The 22,675-nt window shown below is 37.2% G+C and overlaps 1 protein-coding gene across 5 annotated transcripts in view; it reads right to left on the bottom strand.

The window, feature by feature from the left end:
• Positions 1-22,675, bottom strand: part of LOC131069836 (1,4-alpha-glucan-branching enzyme 3, chloroplastic/amyloplastic) — a 296,891-nt gene that overhangs the window by 76,338 nt on the left and 197,878 nt on the right. For all 5 annotated transcript variants that reach the window (XR_009112229.2, XR_009112228.2, XM_058005412.2 and 2 more), the window contains 4 exons: positions 21,749-21,820; positions 18,694-18,792; positions 18,429-18,506; positions 18,227-18,337 (listed from right to left, as the gene is read on the bottom strand). Coding sequence is in view for 3 of the 5 variants with exons in the window: in XM_058005412.2 (XP_057861395.2) it covers positions 18,227-18,337; positions 18,429-18,506; positions 18,694-18,792; positions 21,749-21,820 (360 nt within the window). In the remaining 2 variants the exon portion in view is untranslated. The remainder of the gene's footprint in view (positions 1-18,226; positions 18,338-18,428; positions 18,507-18,693; positions 18,793-21,748; positions 21,821-22,675) is intronic.

Raw genomic sequence — 22,675 nt, 5'->3', positions numbered from 1 at the left:
CTGCACTCCAGAGTTCTCGTTTGGTTGGGGATATCACATTGGCTCAAGATATGAATTGCAACCCTCTAAAGATTTGGCACCTTAGCACCAAATCTTTTCTAACATTCATTTGAAATGAGAAAAAATCAATCTCATTGTGTAACATTGAATTTAAATATTAAAGTAAAAAATATTAAAAAATCAGTTTTTAAACTTAAATTATGCCTTTAATTCATTCAAGTTGTCTTGCATATCTCTCATGCAAAGAGATCTCCTTGTGCAAGTCTAAAGATCTCAATCTCAACCATTATTTTCACTCGAACCTAAGGATCAAGTGCCATCCACTCTATGACCATGTAGAGCCCACTCAAGACCTCCTCATTGGCCTTGAAATTTGGGTCGAACTAGAATGTCAGATTTAGAAAACAATTAACTATAAGGGCTTGTGAAGTTGAAGGTTCCATTGTTGATCAATGATGTCTCATATGGGATGACACTTGTTCTAAACCATATCATGAATGGATCTAATGGCCTCTTTCAATCTATTCATGCCTCGGTATATGTAGCTTTTTATGGGCTTCTCTTCATCAATAACTCATATAAAATAACAACTAAAGGCTCTATGCGTTTCAATTACTGTGAAACATTAACATAAGTGTGAACCAAAAAAAGAAAATAAAACAGAAATACGACAAAAACGAACAAAAATATAGTGAAAATTTACCTTTATGATCTCTTTGGCTAGAAGGTTTTGTTTTTCATATAAAATCCAATCAACCACATCAATTCTTGCATTGGTCCTAGCTTATGATGATGTAGACCAGTCCTTACTAACGAACATGCACCTCAGAGTTGCCTTTGACTAAAGCAAGGATTGCAACATGATAGAAATTTTGAAAACTAGGTTCTTTTGGATTGACCCAACTCCTTGTTCGTGAATTTTTTTCATTATGTTGAGGACTTAGGTGTGATTGTATATGTATTTACAAATATTTTTAATATGCTCCACACATGCTTTGACCCATGAAATCATGCCAAGATTCCACAATATCAAGTTAAGACAATGAACAACACAAGGAGTCCAAAATAAGGATGAGTGCCTATTTAGGAGAAGCCTACTTGCACCAACATAGTTTGTTGCATTATCTATTGCTATTTCCTCATCATTCATCTTGGCTAAGTCCCTCCAAAGCCTTACAAAATAATTCAACATTTTTTGTGTTTCCTGAAGCATTAGTTGAATTCAAGAACATTGTAACACTTGAGAAGGAAATGATAACAGTGGTTTAGTAAAGGAAAAATTAGAAATCTTGATCAGTAAATTAGTTGCTTCTAAGAAGTATAGTCACCAAAGGAAGCAAAAAGAAAAAATCAATAGTGTTCTATTTTTCCTATTTGTCCAACCGTCAACAATGATGGTGCAACCTGTTGTCCTCATTTTTGTTTCAAAAATGATGGACTATTACATAAATTTTTTGTCTAAAAATGAAAATTTTACTCTATGGCACACTTATCGAGGCAAAATTTTGCCTTACCCCTGGAATGGACTAATCCTCAGTCCATCCTCAAACCACGTTTCGAATTTCATCGCTTTTTGTGTTCATTTGCTTTGTTTTTCTTTCAATTTCGGGTTTTTCCTCCATGACTGCAAGTGGGAAATTTTCCTTAAGTTGCAAGTTTTATGTTTTCCTTTGTTTTAGTGTTGTACGGAAATTTTAAGTTAATTACAAGTGCACTTTATGAAAAATAGACTTGTAACTTACTTTTTATTTCCCCCTTGTTGCTTTTTGGCTTTTTAAGTCATTGTAGGATCTTTTTGAACATATTACAAGTGAACTATAAATTATAAAGTTAAAACAAAACTTGTATTTCATTTAAAATGTTCCATTTAAGTGATTTTAAGTTATGGTGGGGGTTTTTCTCCTCCATTACAAGTGTTATAAAGTCACTTTAAGTTGTAATAGAGATTTTATTTCCTTATTACATGTTTTATTTTTAAGTTATTTTTGTGACTTGTAAAAGGAATTTTATTTTTCCTTTACTCGTCTTTTGTTGAGTTGTTTAAAAAACTTGTAAAGGGAGTTTTATTTCCCTATTACAAGTATTTTTAACTTGTAGTTTGCTCTCACAAGCCCGATTTTGCCTTCTGCATGAAAAGTGAACATTTTTAACTTGCAAATGGGTTTAAAAACCCGATTTCTTTGTTCTTTGCAATTTTAAACTTGATATTCTTCCTCAAGAACCTGACCGGGTATAGAGGTGGATTTTGTTGAAGATTTCCAATGATTTTTGTGGAGAGGTTCAAGGAGGAAGAAGGCGTTTAGGTTTCATTGCTATTCCCATGCATCTTTAAACTCCTTTCATGCCATTTGGAAGACGTTGCTGGTTTTATGGCATTTTGACAGCAAACACGTGTTTTTAAAATACCACGATTTGCCTCATTCAAGTGCCACGAATCTTGTCTCTCCCAAATCATTTTGGTTTGTCTTGCCTAGGCATGGAGGTTGGATGCTTTGTTTGACCAATTCTTCATGCTTTTGATAGATGTTTTGCTCCATATGGCGTTTTTCCAAAAACGTGGCTAGGGTTTGGAGTTTGGTTTGTTGTCTATTTAAGAGATTCTTTCTCTTCTTTCAAGGATTGCTTCTTATTCTTGGAAGGTCGTTTTGATTGATCAAGGTATGTTCTCTTCTCTTTTTCTTGTTTTCTTTTCTTGTTTTTGTTTCCTTGGTCAATTTGTATATATGTTAGTTTTGTTTTGCTCTTGCCTAAAATCGGTTTTGTGAGAGATTTTCTCCTTTGTTCCAAATTTGCAAAGCAATTTGTGAATTGCATTATCTTTCCCCATTTTCCCTCTTTGCTTGCATTCGGGATTTAAAAACCCGATTGCAAGTGAGATGAAAATAGTTGATCTACCCCTTTGGTTGAAAAATCTTAAGTTCTATAGTTTTAAAACTCGTGGACTCGCCACGGACTCGCGAGTCCATGGGAGCCACGAGTCGACTCGCCAAGGACTCGCGAGGCGAGTCCTGGCAAGTCCATCTGAAAGACTCGCAAGTCTTTTGCAAGGACTTGCGCGAGTCTTTTGCATGGACTCGCGAGTCTTTTGCATGGACTCGCGCGACCCAAAATTTGCCTTCGTTTGGCATAACTGAGGGAGTGAAAAATAACACCCGACGCCTTTATAAAATAATAAAAGTATTTTTGGCCTCACGGGGTGTTGCCCCTTGACCCCAACTTGGGGGCGCTACCCCCAAACCCCCATCGAAAAATATAGGGGGAAACTGAGCCGATGGAAGTAGGGAAAATTTAACCTCCGAGTCTGATTAGGCTCCATATAATAGCATAATTAGCATTGAATAAATCTTGGTATTATACATTTTAGAGTTGAAAGTTTGAAACTACGAGTTTATGACATGTGTAATGTTTCAATTATGGCTCTTATGCTCTCTAAATGCATAAATTTCTTTATGTTTTTTTGTAAAACTACAGTTTTTCTTCTTGCCGAGTCTTTCACGAGTCTTTCACGAGTCCAAGTCCGAGTCCAAATTTTTGGTTTGCCGAGTCCGAGGTGAGTCCAAGATTTTCAACTATGCTTTCAAACACCGAAGTTCGGCAACTAACAGCACAAAACACATCAAAGTCGCGAAGTTTATCAAAAAGCATAGAATCACCGAAGTTCGGCGACCAAGGCAAGGTAAGGTGCAAAAACTATAAGTTTGTAAACCCCCTGGCATATCCCGAAATTCGCATGCAATGTGATCACACGAAGTTTGTAAACCTTGCGAAGTATAAAACGCTGCAGACCCCATTCTCAACGTCTGAAAGCGAAATTGTGATGCTCTAAAGTTGTAAGTTTTAAAACCCCTCATTCGCCGAAGTTCAACATCCATTTGAAAATCGCGATTTCAAAGCTTTGCAAAAGGCCTAGAGATCCCGAAGTTTGGCATATCGTGCGCTATAAGAGGGTTTTCAAGAGTTTTCGCCAAGACGCCATAGTAAAACAGAGGATTATGAAGGTTTGTTTGCTGAGAGAGTAAAACGCCCAAGACGCCATAGAGAAAAGGAAAACGCAGAGGTCAAAGTTTGTCAAACATCCCAAACTCTCGAAGTTTGCCATTAAAAAATTGCAAAATAAGAGCTTGCAATAGAGGTAAAATCGCCATTCCAACCTAGGTAAAAAAATTGCTAAGTCTAGGTTCCTAAAACTGCATTTCTCTCTCCAAATTTTAGGCGCGAAAATTTGAAATAGGGAGTTAACCATTAAAATTCAAATTGCAGAACTCTCCCATTCAAATTTGCAAGTCGTGCGGATCCACGCCATTCATTTTCGCCAGGTAAGTGTGCTTCACCTCTCTTGAAATCATTCGAAATATATGCAAAATCGGATAGCTGTCTGTGCAAAATGACTTAAATTGATTAAATCTTAAAATTGCATCTTTTTTTCGCTTATAGGACGTCAGGAGCAATTGAAAACAGAGTCTGTTCCTAGGAATCAGCTAGAAAATGCATTTTCAGACTTAGGAAAATTTTAAAGCATCATCCATTTTGAAAATTGATCCTAAAATGACTAAGTATAAATTCGCAATCGAAAAGCTTCATAAATATCCATGTTTAAATCAATTAAGCTTTTTAGCTAAAAGTGTCATACTGTCCTTTGAATTTGGTTTTCAAATTGATCCTTGTATGTTGGCATATCCTTTATCTAACCCGCTTTACTTCCTTTATATCGCCTCGTAATCTACATCCGACTGTGCAGGATAAATGCCTAAATCGGCAGTAGAATCATCGAAGACACCCGTTGTAGCCAAGACAACACGAGTGTCCAAATCAGATATCCCTCGCAGAGTTGAAAAGATGAAGTATCAGTATTAGAGAGGGGGACTGAGGGAATCAAAAGTTCAGAGTGTGTGGGAAAATGTCAGTGATACTGACCTGGGCCATATTGATATTCAAGATTTCAAAAACCGAGTTTTCTCCCCTAATGCCTATGGCAAGCCTAGGTGGATGATGGAAAGTGGCATTGCCCAGGCAGCAGGATTTCCCCCGGCAGTGCAAAACTATGAACTAGTAGTAGAGGCTGCCCGGCACTACCAACCAAACTCCAGATTAGTGCTCCTCGAGAACATGGTCCTCGCTAACTTCACTCCTGAAGCCATTGGAGACGCATTTGACATTCCCTTCCCGAACAGCCCCATAGCAACAACTATAGATGAAGCGCAGGGGGCGTATGATATGAACCCCACCAGATGCAGAACACTGATAAATGAAGAATGGTACAAGGAGAGAAGACCTCCAAGCATTAGGATCGGGAAAAAGACCCCTAGAAGCAACTTTCACAACGAGCATGGGGACATGGTCACATTGCTCAGCAGGATTATGGGACTTCCCCAATCCAACTACTTTGAGGAATGGATGTTCTACTTTACAAAACAGGTCTTCATTGGGAAATCCAAGTTTGACTGGGTCCAGATTATAAGCGACAACATCCACACCCAACTGATCGAACTTGAGGCAAAGAAGTACTTCACTATGACATCATATTTAGTCTACATGTTTGCCAAAAACCAGCCACTGCCAGGTTTAATCATGAAGGGTGAGATTGGGAATGGGCCTGATATGGTGAAGGTATACGATTGTTATCAGCAGCTACACTATCAGGACATAGCTCAAAGGGAAAAGAAGAGCCCTGCCTACGCAGTTGGTCAGTATGAGCACGTCAATGACGCCTTCACAATGCGCCTGGTCAGGCTAATGCAGGGAGGACTACACAAGGCTCTTAGAGCAAGCTACTATTCTAGTACAGAGGTATTGGGCCTGGTTCATCTAGTTCCTGAGGTTCTCCTACATCCGGATAGCTGGCTTTGAGGGTACTCCTTTCCGTCTTCCACGATACCCAACCGACAAGATAGTTCTCCTGGAAGTCGCAAGGCAGTCGTGCCTGGCGAGCAGTTTACTCAGAGACAGGAAGAAGTCCGGATTCGCATTTCCTATGATTTTAGGTAACCTTGATGTCCATCTAAAGAACCCAGCCCAGGCAGAGGAATCCTTTGCAAAACTAGCCTCCTACGGCCTACAAGAGCATTTTCCAAGGATATGCTTTGATCACGGCAATCTGGCAAAGAGAGCCTATCGCAAGCGATACAGAGCAAAAGAATCAGTTGAAGATTATTGGAAGAACTGCTCTGATGATTATGAGGTCCGAAGGCGCGAATATTAGAGGTTGAGTATGCAGCAAATGCGACTATGAATACTGTCGGATCCCAGATCAACAAACTGATTCAGGAAATTGCCTACAGGTCCGGGAATTTGAGGCGGTAAGACATCTTTTGCCAGGCATCGATTGGTCGCAAGATCCAATCACTGATTTCGAGGTGGTTATGGTAGCCCCAGGAAGATATACTGACTAGTGGTTGCACCAGCAAATTGAGCGACTGATTCATGAGGGAGTCCAGTTCACCTACCACTTGATGGGTAACCTTGATTCTCAGTCCTCCGAAGATGACGGAACATCCAGTGCACCAAAGGAAGAGGTTGAAAACCCTGAAAAAAGGAAGAAGGCTAAGGCTAGCAGAGGAACTCGGACATCCAAAAGAACAAGAAGGGAAAAGATCCCCATTAGGAGACCAGAGGTCACTTCAACATCAAAGAACCCTAGTTCGTCTGATGATGTAGTTGAACTAGATTATATACCTGCTCCACCTTCCCAGAGTGATATTGACGCATTTAGAGCTGATGATCCTCCTGCACCTGACGTGCTAGATGCTGAACTAAGAGCCGTTGAATCAGCCGAACCTGATAATCAAGTTGAGGAAGGAGAGATTCCATCCACTCAGGGGATTGAATTGCATGAACCCACTCAGGGGATTGAATTGCTGCTCCATAATACTACCAAGGATGACTCCACTGTTGAAGGAGAGCAAAGGACAGATGATACCCGCGAGCCTGAAAAGACTGAAGAACAACCATCACACGAAAATACTAGGCAGTTGTTCAGTGAAGTGGGAGAGTATTCGGCTACGAGCAAGGAACTTGACACTTCCTCTACTCCTGTAACTGAACAGCTGCAAATATGCGATGAGCTGGCTGAAAACACTAAAGAACAGAGTGCCAATTTAACCAAAGCATCAGCCCAGACTGTACCTCAAGAATGGTTAATTGCTCGAGCTCAGCGCAAGGCCGCCACCAAGCCACCCATCGATTTGGAGGACATCTTCTCACGCATAGACCAAGCCAAGGCCAAGGGGAAGAAAAAGCCCAAGGCATATTCCAGAATAACCAAAGATGAGAAAAGGAACCGTACCCTTCATATCTCCACCCCGCCTGTAGACAAGCCAACAGATCAGATTACACTGGCTGATTATAGCATCACGACTATCCCCATCGGACGAGCCACTAAGGAACAGGAAAGGGAGGAATTCAAGGATTCCGTACAAAACATGCTCAAACAACTCGAAGAGATAACAGCTGAAAAGAACATGTATCGAGTTCATGCTAAGTAGGCCAAGGGATACATTGATCAACTCCTAAGACCATTGCATAATGCCCCCGAATCCCACATTCTCCCGACAGCATTGGTGTGATAACCCCGCATTAGCACCTGATGTAAGGTATGGATCAAGTAAATAAGATTATATTATATAGAGGAAATACATTATTTAAAATGTCATATGTTTAATATACACATATAATAAAGAAGTATTATATTATTATTTTAAATAAAGGAAGTATTATATTTAATATATATTAAAAAGAGCAAACCTTAATATATTATTATATATTTAAAACTAAAAGCAAACACTAATAAACCCCCCCCCCACCGATTCCCCCGCACCAAGAGGTGCGAAGGTAATCGCAGCCTGGTCTACGGTTACCACCGCACCCCTTGGTGCGGAAGGGCATCGTTAAGGGTTACAGCCCTTCACGAGGCTCTAAAAAGGAAGCAGCCACCACAAGGGAAGGGAGAAAGGAGGCACGGGAAAGCAAGCAGGAGCAAACCTTCGCGGACCAGCAGGTAAGAGGTAAGGTATGATACAATATGAATAATTAGTATATTAGTGCAGATCAATATATTAATTAATACATATTTCACTAAGCATTAATTAAGTATGATAACTAATATATGTTTCATTAAGTCTTAATTAAATATCATAATTAAAGATGTTAATATTAAGTAATGTATATTTCATTGAACATTGGTAAGAATATATAAAGGTTAAAACATATGTGCACTAAGGAAGGCAAGTATTTAATATACTAATCTGCACATAGGGAATGATTAAGGAATAAAGATGTTATCAAGGAAGGTGTAATGCATATGTCAACAATGATAGTATACATTTAATATGTATATATGTTAAAGAACACATTAGGAATACATGTTAACATAAAATGAAGATTAGGAAATAAAATAGGTCTAAATCATCGAAATGCATTATAAATACAAATGTAAACCCATGTTGGAGGCTATAGGGAGGAAACTCCCTTAGTCTAAGGAAGGGATTATGAAATCCCTAGGGCAGTATATATACTGATTATTGATATGCATATGTAGGGCTTGGTTGATTAAGTTCAATCAAGAGGAGTTGGATCTGGCCGATCCACTCCGAGGACTTGGGTGATGGGATGCATCACCCAAGGCAAGGAATGACACATGGTCTTCCTTGGAGGGCTTGGGCATAAGAGGTTACACCCAAGACAGGAATCGAGATAACCTTCGATTTCCTGAAGGGCTTGGTTGTAAGAAATTACATTCAAGACAGGAGTCGAATTCACCTTCAATTTCCTGGAGGGCTTGGAACCAAGATGGGTTCCAAGAAGGCGAGCTTCATGGCTGCCTAAGGGCATACTTTGTATGGCATTCGCATCCTTTTTATTAGATTAAAATTACGATTATGTTAATTAAGTGTTTTAAATTTCGATTGCAATTTAGATTACATATATATATAAATGTCTATTGTATTCTAACAGTCTATTTTGCAGGATAGTGATCCCTGCCTAGTAGGGACATTACAATTGGCACAGAGGACCACGACAAAATTTGAAGGAGTACGGGATACTGCCAAAGCTATTAGGGAATGGATTCGAAGTCTTAAGGAGAGGGGGGAGCTAATCATTAAGGATGTAAAGAAAATGGCCCACTAGTGAGAAACAGTTTTGGTCAAATTGTACGAGATGAAGCGGGAATGCCTCATAATTCATGAAGCCGTTACTACAACTCTCCCCCTCATGACGACTCTTTTCTGGACCCATCCACAGATTCCTACATTGTCCGACATCTTGGACCCCCACAACATCAACATTTTTAAAGAATGGTACTGGACCATCAACATGAAGAATGACACAAAGGCCATCATTAACAAAGAGAAAGAGACATGCGAGGAAATTTTGTAGAACACAAGGGACCTTGGTGGAATAATCCTCCGATCCATGGTTTTGGGTTGGCAAAATAGTCTGTCCGATCCCATAATCCATCCAGACTGGGAGGATAGATTAAAAATAGATAAGATCACCTACTCTACAGAGGACCTAGATTTTGCTAGCAAATTACATTCTGATCTTTTGAGTTTTGAGGCTAATCGGTCTAGCTGGCAGGATTGTTTGAAACATATAGATCATTATCTAGAGAGCATGCAATATAAAATTCATCATCCCCCTATGCCTCAGATCAGTTTGTTGTTCCAATTGTGCATCACGTTCCAGAAGTATGTTCGTGAAGAACGTGCAGCAGGTCGAGACCTTTGGCAAGAATATTTGCATGGAGAGGATCAATTTTTGGTAAAAGGATATGAAACTGGAAAAGAAAAAGTGCTTTCTTAGAATGCATTTTTTCCTTTTAAGAATTTGAAAAGTGCACTTTTTGGCCAAAGGGTCATATTTGACTTCCAAGTCAACTGTAAACTTAAAACTTTGTGTATGTGCACTTTTTGAATTATTTTGGATAAGTTTTAATTACCTTTTTAGGTAGTTATTACTCCCTTTGGGGTAGTTGCTGATATTTACCCTCCATTTATGGGTATGGATACCTTTTGTAGGGATGAATCTGGGCCACTTGTTTAGATTAGATCTTGGCCATTCATCTATTTTTGAAGCCTATTTAAAGGGACTGGTTTTCCCTCATTTTGTAAAAAGTTCATGGATTGTTGTTGAAGCTCTTGCGAAATTTACATAGGCTATTAATGCAAAATTATGATTGTTCCAATTTCATTGTAAGTGCACGGTCTCCTTCTTCACCAATTTGAATTATTCTATTATGTTCCTTTCATTTCTATAGCATTTTCTAGACAAACATCTGATAGAATCCTCGCTGTTCATACCATTTGGGATTGACTGACTGTCATTCCTTTTGCATGGTTAATCTGAACCATCTCATGTGCTTAGTTTGGTTATTGAATACTCATTGAATGAATGTTAAAAATCTGAAGTTGTGTTTAATAGCATGAAAACTCTATTTTCCTTGAAGATCACACTCGATTCATACAAGTATTATGCTTAAATGGGTGATAGTGTTTAATCTAGTTATTTGGAGGTGTCTGTCTGCTTTTCTTGAATATGCTATCTTAGTTAGTTAGACTTTCTGTACCTCTCTTCCCCTATCCCTTTTTTCCATTTTTTTACCAAGAAGAATTTGCACTCCTGCTGAAACAGTATCATGCAACTGAAACCAATCGATAACAAGACTGTTAAAGTTTTAGGGAACTCATCCAGCAATTATCCATATCACCGTAAGTCCCCTTTGTGTTTCCAGCAAAACACATCAAACCACTGAGCAATCCCGTCGTCAAGACCTGACAATCGAAACCTTGAGGTTATCCCCTTTGATCAAACGCAAAAACAGCATTAGGGATTTCCTTATCTCAAGAGAGGATAGGATACTCAGCGAGTACATTCTATTCTGCGTTGGCCGGATAGAGTTTGCAGTGATGCGACTTTAGACACGTCAACACACTCTAGACGAGGTTAATCCACTGATAGATCCCTTGAATGTGTTGATGTGATGGATCAAGAGACAAAGGAGGATAGAGCACAAGAAAACCCCTTGGATATTAGTGTCATTGAGACATAAGTAGATATCATGGTTTTTATACTCATGATTGATGTATACTTTTGTATGTGATCAAAGTAGCTTCTATTTAATTAGTTTATTGTGTCCTTAAAGTTTGTTTATTAAAGGGTGCATGAAAAACATTTTTAATCCTTAAAAATATCTATATTTCATAGTTTTTTTTCAATTTGTTGAGTCTTGGCCAAGTTTGGGCACTAAGTTCAAGTCTATGTCAAAAATCAACTTGTTGAGTTTGAAGCAAGTTCAAGTATTGTAAAACTAGTCAAAATGGACAGCCATCTAATAATACAATTTCCTCTAGAAGAAATGGCTAATACGCTTTTCTTTCCCAAAGAATGGGATATTATCTACAAATCCATGGGATCCTACCCTTTGAACCAAGGCCTTGAAACCATGGATATTGGATCAATGGAAACAAAAGATGGCCAACACAAATTGTTTTATACACGGTGAAAAAGATTATGATTAGAAACTCATGACCACATTGCTAACACACATGAAAGGAAGTATAGTGGCAGTATTGTAACAACACCAAACACAATTCATCGAACTATAGCACTGAAACACACCAAACTGAAATAAACATATCATACTAAACTCCTAGTATGCTGAACTTACTGAAAGCACTCCAAACTAAAAATTGAATTCAAATTGTAATATTCTTAGCACAAGTGCAATTCCTAGGTGAAACTACCTCAAAGGACAAGAGGGTTTTTGTCCTCCTGTCCACACTCAAAGGATTTTTATCCTCAATTGCACGAGATGAACACAAATGCTCAAGATAAGAAAGAATGAAATTGATTTCATAACTTGGATGATCCCGCTTTGAGTGATTTGCCTCTCTTTTATAGACTCCATTCTGGTACCTTAATTTTGAATTCTCTTTTCTCTCCAAAAGTGTTAAAAACATTTTAATCAATGAAATATGGGGATGCATCCCCCCTTTTTTCCTATTGTTTCGGGGACGGGACGTCCTCGAGACACAAGGAGGGGATAGGGACGTCTCCCCACCCAACTACCACCACTATCAAGATGTCAAGGATTGCTCGGGGATGACACAGACGTCGAGACATCTCTGGGACAGTCCTAGCGATGCCTAGGCGTTTCCCGTCCTTGGGCAGACAAAAAACAATTTTAAATTAAAAAAGCTTTTTGTCTTGTTTACTGTGCCAAGGGCTGAACCCTAATGGCAAGTGGGCCCCTCCATGCCCTCTAAGATCTAATAAACACTAAAAAATCCTCATATTCACTCACAATTTCAGTTATCAGCTAGGTTGAAGAGGATCTACAAGTGTAAGAGACATGAGAAGTGTGATTGAAGCACAAGTCTAAAAGGGGTAAGGAGGAGCAAGAAAAAGAGGAAGAAGAGGGATTCTACACCAAGTTGGAAGGATTTTTAAAGCACAAGGTAGGATTCTATGACTGATTTTTAATTGCTTATTTTTTGTGATTTTCAACTTTCTTTTTTAATTACATAGACATGGCTGCAAATGCATATTCATAGGTTCATTGCAATGTTCATTGTTCATATTGTCATCAACATTCAACAATGAAATTTAAATTTTATTTTCAAATTTGTCAACCTAGGCTGAAACTTATAAATTTGAATTTATGTTGTTTATTGCAGTGTCAGAATGAGCTCTCATGGCATGAGTGAGGATGAGGTAGAGGTTCATAGTGAAAGTATTGAATCTGAATATGCACCTGAGGCTGAGGTGGGTGAGAATGGGGATGAGCCTAAACCTGAAGCACAAACTAGTTCCATGGCAAGTGCAGCTGCAAGTATATAGTGTCCCTCTACATTACTGGTTTTGTATGCTAGGGGTCATTTTGATCATAAGTCTCCTCTCAGATAGTTTACAACAAAATTACCAAACAAGCTAGGGACATCTGGTGGCGCAAGGTTGTAGAAGTGCTATTTTTGTGATCTAGAATTTTTTCGCAGCATTACTAGAGTTAATGCACACCTTTTTATTTGAGGAAAATGTGTGGATATATCTTCTATTATGGTGAAAGCAGCAAACCTCAAATACAAAGATGAGTTAAACAACTTTGGGGTGTTTTTGATGATAGTGCAACTACACCTATGCCTACTATTTTGTCTTATAGGATACAAGTTCAATAAGCCAGCCATAGAGTTCTAGTCATACTTTGCAAACAAGAGTAGGAGTGATGCTAGGTTCTTCAAGTGCCCAGGCAGGAGAGGGTAATTGACAAGTAACCCTATACTTGATTTGTTGAATGTGTAGATGAAGTATGATATAGATGATGCCATTGGCAAGTTTGGCATTCCATTTCACGTAGCTCAATCTCCTTATCATAAGGAGATGATGTTGATGGTAGCAAGGGAAAGACCATCATATGTGCCACCAGGTGAGACAACATTGAGGACCACAATCTTGGATAAGAAGTATTCCAAGATCAATGTATTGATAGAGAAAATGAAGAAATATTGGGCCAAGAGTGGATGTAGTATAGTCATGGATGGGTGGATAGACATTAGGCATCATCTACTCATCAATATCATGGTTACATGTACAAAGGGTCCATATTTTCTTAAGGCAATTGATTGTTCAGGACATTGCAAAGATGTTGATTTTCAATTTTAGGTCCTCAAGGATGCTATTGATGAGGTTGGGCCACAAAATGTGGTCCAAATAGTGACAGATGCAACACGTGTGCAAAGTTGCTGGAAAATTTGTTGAGGCAGATTATGGGCATATTTGGTGGACTCCATGTCGTGTGTATGCCATGAATAATGCACTCAAGGACATGGGGAACATTGAGTAGATCAGAGCAGTGGTCAATGATGCTAGAGATGTGCAGATGTTTATCTGCAACTACCACACTTCACATGCACTCTTTGAGAGCTTCTCAAAGGAGGAGTTCTTGAAACCTGTTGAGACCAAATATGCATCCTATTTCACTCTCTTGTAGAGAATTATTGAGTTGCAAGAGTCGCTACAACTCATGGTTATAACAGCAGATTGGAATTGGTGGGCTGAGCCCAAGACAAAGCAGGGGAGGAAGGTGAAGAATATAGTGAAGAGTGATTTGCTTTGGAGTGATGCAAAATATATAGTCTCCATAATTGCTCCAATTGTCCAGGTCATTAGCTATGGGGATGCATAGCACCTAACTTGGAGAGTTGTATGAGTGTATTGATTCTATGCTTGACCAAATGAGAGCTATCGTGTGAGATAAAGACCCCACATTAGCATTCTACAATGAGCACATTCAGCCAATCATTCATCAAAAATGGGAGAAGATCAACACTCCCTTGCACATGGCTGCCTATGTATTGAATCCTCGATGGTACACAGCTACGCTTGGTAGAGTTACACCGATACATGATGCTAAGGTGAAGGCATGATTCTTTAGGACCATTGAGAAGATGTATGATCCTGTAGATGCTAGCACGATTCGCACTAAGTGGACCAAATTTTCCACTCTGAGGAGTTATTCTGAGGGGGCCAAGATTAATATGGCAACCATGGCACAGGAGGACCCAATTTTGTCGTGGAATTGCCATCGACTGGACTCTTTGGCTACCACTTTGGCCATTTGATTACTATCTCAAGTTTCTAGTTCTTCAACTATTGAGAGAAACTAGTCTACCTATAGCTTCATCCGCTTTCTTAAGAGGAACAAACATACCTCTAGGAGACCAAAGAAGCTTGTGGTTGTACATAGTGCTTTTTGTCACATTGGCTACAAGATACTTATGTACAAAGAGAATCAAACAACACGATGGGATGTGAACCCAGAGTAGCCAACTAGGTTGATGAGGACGCTACAAATTCAAAGGCAAGGCTGGTTGGTATTAGTTTTGCGGAACTTGACCATGTGGAGTTCAATAGTTCTAGTGATGGGGAGTTTGGGGATGATTAGAGGCCTCCCTTCACTACATTTTGTTATTTTGATATCATGCTACTCATTGTAATCATCTTTATGAAATTTTGGATATAGCAAAAACCTCCTATTTGACATTTTCATTTGTCAAATGTTAGTAGTATTCAAGAATTTAATATTTAGTATTTGTAGTTTTGCAATTTTATTGGTTTGCCAAAGTTATTTTAAAGGTAATTCTTATACACCTTTTTATAACTAGTTTTTCAAGTACTATATGTATATTACCGCCGCCCCTCCCCCCCACTATCCCCAAACTTAGGCCCTTGGTCCCCTTGTGCCTGAAACCCATCCCCTCATCAGGAAACTCGGTGGAACTTTGATTTTAATCCAATATACAAAAGGCCTTAATGTGCCCCATCTAAGTAGCTCAATTTATCTAGCTAATAATAATAATTTTCATTTTACAATATTTTCAAATAATATTACTAGGACTAATTTAAAACATTATTATAAAAATGTTTCCCCTAAATTTGTCCCGAATTAATTTCATTAGAAAAGGGGACATGACAAAAACTAAAGAACTCCTTGGCCCCAACAACGGCTAGCATGAAATTGGAAACATATATTGTCTATTATCTTTATAACAGTTATGCTTTTTGTAATAGGACCGCAGTGTTGAAGCATGACACTGTTTACATAGTCAGCTGAATAACCACTTAGAATGGTATGCAATAAGTCCTAGAGGGTCTAATGTTGAGCTCCTTTTAACCTGTCTTGATCAGTTCACAAAAATGGCTTTTGTGAATTCCCTTGATATCAATAATCAATATATTACTATTTATCAAAAAGACAACATAATAACAAGGCTTAACCTTGATAGAAATGACTAAAATACTATTACCATTAGTTATAAAATATCTCAAGACAAATTATTAGAAGTTGAATTATCAATTTTTTAATGAGAGGTCTTGGACATTCATGATGCCATTTCTAGGGTTTATATTGTCTACTATACACAAAAGAAATAAAGTTGCATGTCATTCTTTTCTTAATTATATCAAACCTGGAAGTAAAATGTCCAAAAGTGGGGACCATTCTTAAAATGGTGGAAATTTAGATGTAAGCATTAAAATGCCTTGAGATGGGAACGGTTTTCTTCTTAGGCTGGAATGCACATTTAACCATCATATAGAAATTGAATTTTCACATCACAATACAATAAGCCTTGTCAATTTTGTTGCTGTAAAGTCCCTACTATTTAGAGATCATTAACCTGCAAAACAGATGGTTAGAACACCACAAACATATATATACATATGTAAGTAATCGAAATTTACAACCTAACTTCAATGCTCAATTAACACAATCATAATTTTAATCTAATAAAAAGGATACGAATGCCATACAAATTTATGTCCTTAGGCGGCTATGAGGCTCGCCTTCTTGGAACCAAGGGTTCCAAGCCCTCCAGGAAATCGAAGATGAATTCGAATCCTGTCTTGGGTGTAACCTCTTACACCCAAGCCCTCCAAGGAAGACCCTTGCCTTTCCTTGCCTTGGATGATGCCTTCACCATCCAAGTCCTCAGAAGGGATCGGCCTGACCTTTGAGTCCTGTCTTGAGTATAACCTCTTATACCCAAGCCAGCCAAGGAAGACCCTTGCCTTTACTTGCCCTGGACGATGCCTTCATCATCCAAGTCCTCAAAGGGGATTGACTCGATCCTTCCCTTCTTGGTTAAGTTTGACCCAACCAAGCCTTGTATTTACATTACATTTTTGTTCATAAATATTCCTTTATGTTAACATGAACTCTTAATGCATTATATAATTAACTTATAGATATATATATATGTCAACATTACTTTTCATCTTTCATATTTGCAATATGTTTCTTAAAATACCTTGTATTCCTAAGTCCCTCTTGATATGCAACTTATGTGTATATTATTTACAAGATTACCTTTTTCCTATTTATATCTAGTGAATGCTACACCCTACAATGTGTATACATTCTTACTAGACAATTATGAACATGACTTATCAATGGACTTACACATTTCCCATTGTTCATTAATTCATACTAATTAATATTATTGAGCCTTCACCCTTATTCCTATTTATTAATATTAATAATAAGGAAACCCTTCATATATTTCACCTTAATTAATATAGGACAGGGTTCTTACCTTGCTGTCCGCTGACCTCTCTCCCTTTTTCCCTGCAGTCCGCTCCCTTCCTTTTTCCCCCATAGTCTGCTGCCTTTTTCTTTTTGTTTGACCGCAGCCTCCCTTTATGGTTTGTGAGGGGTTGTGTCCCCACGGGCCCCCTTCCGCATGAAGGGGTGCGGAGGTAACCGCAGCATAGGCTGTGGTTACCTACGCACCACTTCGTGCGGAGGTACCCAGCAAGTTCGGGATACCTACGTCCCCCCCCCTTATACAAGATGGGTTTAATTGTATTTCATAACATATTTCCTTTTAATTTTTAATTGTGTAATATATTATTTCTTTTTTAATATATTAAATATTAATTGCATTTCATATATTATTTCTTTTTAATATATTAAATATTAATTACATTTCAAAAGAGTATAATTTCCTCTCTTTTTTTTATTTTAAATATATACATTTCTTTTAAATATATTCGATATTACATATCAAGAATATATTTAAATACCTTTCCATTTAACTATTTAAATAACTTTCCCTTTATTAAATAAATTAAATATATTTCCTTTAGATTATTTATTTCAATTTATTCCTTTACCATATCCTTAACCCCGCAGGTGATATCATGGGGGTTATCACAATTGCTCAAATTTCAAGAATTCAAATAGTTACATGGTTTTCTGAAGAGGTAGCTATATGAATAAGTTCAATTTGGATGTCTTTGATTCGTAGCAATTTCTCTAGTTTCCATCCTCAATGGTTAAAAGAAAGATAATAATGTCCTAGAATGGTGAAAGAAGAATCAAAGAAAATGACAAAGATGTTCTACACACAACCATTCTAACCAAAGAATAAGGATGAATAAAAGTTACTGAAATTTTCAAATTAGTATCTCTCTGCAATCTGTAACATATAAATATTTGCTACTCAAACACAACTCCAAAAAGTAGAACATCTTCTCAAGGAAACAGTGCAACGATATGTCTGCAAGACTAGATTCCTCAACAAACTTCTAAACAAGAAAATTTAATTACCCAGCTTTAACTTCAGCAAAAAGTTCAATAGTTCGAACTTATCAAAAGATGTCTGGTAAGAGGGAATACATTAAAACAGTCTACAACCAGCCTTATGTATGCATAAGCCTAATCAAATTTTTATACCTGATCAAATGCAAGTAGCTGATTATGTAATCCTCCATCGCTAGGGAGATTCCATTGACGACAAGCATGGGCAAATGAGAAATTATTCCTCCGGTTGGGAAACTCAACTTTCTGCATTAAGATGCAGTAAAATCTTCAATAATGGATGAAAAATTAAAAACTATCAGCACCAGAATAGCATTATAGAGAATCAGCAACATACTCCAGGGTGACCAAATTCGTTGCCCATGAAATTTAAGTAGGCATCACCACTGATGCTTAATGTTATCAGCCGGATCATCTGAAATTCCACAAGGAGCATACAATATATCAAGAATCTAAATACAATGATAACACTAGTAGAACAGTAAATAAAAGAGTCAATAAACCTGCCATGTGCTAAAAGTATGGAGGATGATTTCTTTTTGGATGCATGAGATCTTATGTGATGATAAAAAATGGAACTGATAAAGGTATTGAAAAATTACTTTGTGAAGAGATACCCCCCTTGCAACTGCTTCCTTGGAAAATTCATTTTGGGAATCTCCGAACAGAACCTCTGCAAAAGACATCTGTCCGGTAATAGACTACAAACCAATTTGTGTGCATGTGTTAGTATAATGTGCAATTTCATACTAAGGACAATTGGAGTAATATATCTTAAGTAATACAAAAAAAACATGAAAAGAGGTTCTTGATGAATATAAATTTCAAGATATTCAACTCATATATGCACTACAGACCATTCAATGTGCATATCATAGGAGTCAAACAAATCCATGAGGTATAATATGGTTTCAACTTTCAACACAAAGGAATTGAAATGCTTGTTTTGAAAATTGCATAAATGGAAGATAACAAAATTGAATATCTGATTCCTAATTTAGTCAGAAAAATTCACCATTTCCCACAGAAGTTTTGTAATGTCCCCTTCTCAAGCATAATCAGTTTGGAGGCAATTAGACCATTTTCTGAGTTTTCCCATAGGCTAGTTGGTGATGTAAGGGAGAACTCTAAAGTTCTTGGAGACAACAGGTCCAACTTAGAAAAGTATTCATTCATGGCAATGAGTTCAACTCGTGATGAGGAACCACTTGATGCTTTCAGAGTTGATTTCTAGCATTTTAGCTCTCCAAACTTCTTGGAGAAGTTCGTTATTTTTAGAATGTCGGCCAGTTGCCTTGGTTCATCATCCTACAACTCTAGTATCATGTTGGTATGATCAAAATTTGATTTCTACATCATTTCAGTGCTTTCCACAGCTTGGGCAAAATAAAATAATTATTCACTTAAGTTGCCTAATATTGAAATATTAAAATGACAACTTGGTCTACTAATGTATTAAAAAGGTGTTATATGTGTGTTTCAAAGTTGGATGCCTCACCTTGGGGGCCTTTTTGCACAGTGAAAAAATATTTGTTTTTCAAAAAGTTCATTTTGGAGAAAAAAAAAGGATTTATTGTTTTAGAAATTGGTCATTCCCTCTAGAAAAAGTTATAAAAGGAGGATGAGAGCTCATTTGAAACTTTAGCCATAAAGTGTTATTTTCTTTTACGAAATCATCATAAACATAGTTTGTAGACTCGGACTCGGACTCGGAGAGTACTCGGCAAGCCCAAAAATTTCAACTTGGCAAAAACTCGGCAACTTAGACAATACTAAAAATTGAAATTTCTTAAAAAAACATATTTTTTTACAAAATTAAATTACAAAATGTATCAAATTAAAAATTGAGATCTGAAGAAAGAAAATGCATAGAATTATTTTATAGCAAAACAAAGTGTGAAAAACGTGTTTTAACCAATATTTTACCCGCATGGGCATTTTTACCCACGTTTTTCTTGTGTCTATAAATATTTGTGAGTTTAACTAGTAAAAACTCACGGAGCAAAAAAAAAATAGAGTACTCGGCAACTTGGAGACACAGAGTTTGAAAACTATGATCATAACCATTCCTCTCCATAAGCTTGGTTTGACAGTCAAACCAAAAGCCACCTATGTTAACATCACTAGAATGAGATAAGGAATCATCATCACATTTGCTTTCAACATGCCCATCATCTGAAAGAACATTAGTGAACTCAACACAATCATATGCTCCACAAGAATCAACAAGGAGGTCATCAGACTAGAGTCATCACTGAATGAATCCGAACTAGGATCCAAGGTAGCTGTTTTGTCCTTTTGTACATGCACAAACTCATCCATATTAGCTGCATCCATGTCAACAGAATCATCCTAAACCTCTATCATATAGTCCTCATGAGTCAAGGCATCTTGTCCATTTGAATGATCTGCTATGAACTTCTCTTCACCCACCTTCTCATTAACCAAGCAATGTTTCAGTTTATCACACTGCTGACCAACTCATAAGCAGCTGAAGAAACATCATGTTCTTGCCTCAACACAACCAACAACAAAGACATAAGGGGTTGGGAAGTAGCATTACATTCATCAATGATTAGGACCATAATGGTTTGCATGCAAGTGGATATAATTTATTCATGATCCTTGTTGATAGAAGCTATGAAGCATTGAAACATTTGAAGAATAAGATCATCGCAATTGAAATCAATCAAAAGAAAATAGGATCTGATTTTTGCCATCACTTCTACCATCTCAATCCTCTTACCGAAGGAAGGGTTTTTGACATCATGTAACCCATGAAATCTCTCAAAAATCAGCTGTAGAATCTCTCTCAATATGTTATTATTGTAGTAATACTCAGAAGCTGAGATCCTTATAATTTCACTGACACAAGTGGTGACTACAAGTATCACATCATCATCTAAATATCTCAAAATGTGGGACTAGACTAAAGCAACCAATGGAACTTCTGTTGCACATTTCAACCCCTCAACAAATGTTGGTCCAATTTTGATAAATGCATTTTTTATTTCTTCTAGCTTTCTAAGAAGAACATTCTTTGATAGACACCAAGACTTAAGCTGTTTTCCCAAACCATAGAGCATATTTATAACTCAATTTGCATTCAAATCAATCAAATTTAATAGAATACACTTTTGTACTCATTTATGGACTCGTTGGATACATCTTGTCATTGAATTTTCCAAAAAGAATTGTGTTTCTAATGAAATTTAAGCAATTTTTTAAGTTGTCAAGTTTTTACCGAGTCAAGTATTTTGGGTCTAGCGAGTTTTTTTCCGAGACCAAATAGTTCAACTATGCTTTTAACCATTCAATCATCGGTGAAAGGGTCCATTAAGTATTAATTGACACTTCAATGCTGGCAATTGTGTTTTTAGCTATTGGATTTAGCATATTCTTGAAAATGACAATCAAAACTCTCTGCAACACAGCAATAAATAAAAGTGTGTAGCATACTATGAAATACAAATCTAGTTCCATAAGGCTATCCTCCTTTACGTCACTCGAATCTAATAAATCTTCTACACAAACTGTTTGATTGCAGAATCACAAAGATAACAAAAAGGATTTTCCTAGCCCATTGTTAAAATATAACATTAACAAACGATAGATCACATACTTAATTTACATTAGGGAAGGCCAACTACAACTCACTTGTGTATGATTTTCTGCATAAACTAGCATCTTTTCAGTCCTCTGAACATTTTTTATCAAAGCGTCCACCATCTGCAATAATCACATAAACAGAACATGACTCCAAATATATGTAATAAGATTTATGTCTATCCAAAAATTTGACTCTCCTAAATCTGCCCTTTGCATCAGATCTGTAATGACTTTTTTGGCTACAAATAAGAGTAAGATTGATTGGTAAAAGGACCAAGTCTGAGTCAACATAATTCTGATCTGTGGGTGCTTGCATCAAATAAGTAATATTGCAGATTTCTATTGTCTAGAAACTCAATTCTGAGCAACATATTTTCAGGTCAGTTATGATTTACGAATCATTTAAATTTTCAGTTTGTAATGAGAACACAAGAAGCTTAATACTTTCATTGCAATGAAGTTTGTTTACTTGCTTTTTACCAATGAGCATGATAAAACAAATTAATTGAAATCTGAAACAAACTGATAAGCAAACTATTCATATTGGCATTCAAACTAGCAAAACATTTTCAAAAAAATTCAGGGGGTTATATTACAGTCTCAGCCAAGAAGAAGTCAATTACAGGTTTAGGAAAACTTTGGCAAATCGAAAATCAAAAACTATGGTCAACCAAATGGAAAAACGCATGGGAATAAATGCATTTTTTATTATCTGTTTTTCTTATAAAAATTAAGTCCACAATGAATGATTGTGCCTAAGGAAAGGTTGGAGTCGGCAAAAAAATTTCAAAAGGGTGAATACTTCCATGTCCTCTTATTTGCAAGACCTTGCAAGACTTCCCTCTGGTCTTCCCTCATTGAGGCGTTGAAATTTAGGTTGATACCATGATGAGTAAGTAGTTGAGCTTCATAGGGAGAATCACTATGATTAAAATGGTCCTATCAGCATTGTCAATTCACCTACTCTGAATTATC

The sequence above is a fragment of the Cryptomeria japonica genome, chromosome 6 (assembly GCF_030272615.1).
Source record: "Cryptomeria japonica chromosome 6, Sugi_1.0, whole genome shotgun sequence".
In the NCBI taxonomy this organism is placed as follows: domain Eukaryota; kingdom Viridiplantae; phylum Streptophyta; class Pinopsida; order Cupressales; family Cupressaceae; genus Cryptomeria; species Cryptomeria japonica.
This window is presented reverse-complemented; position numbering and strand designations above follow the sequence as displayed.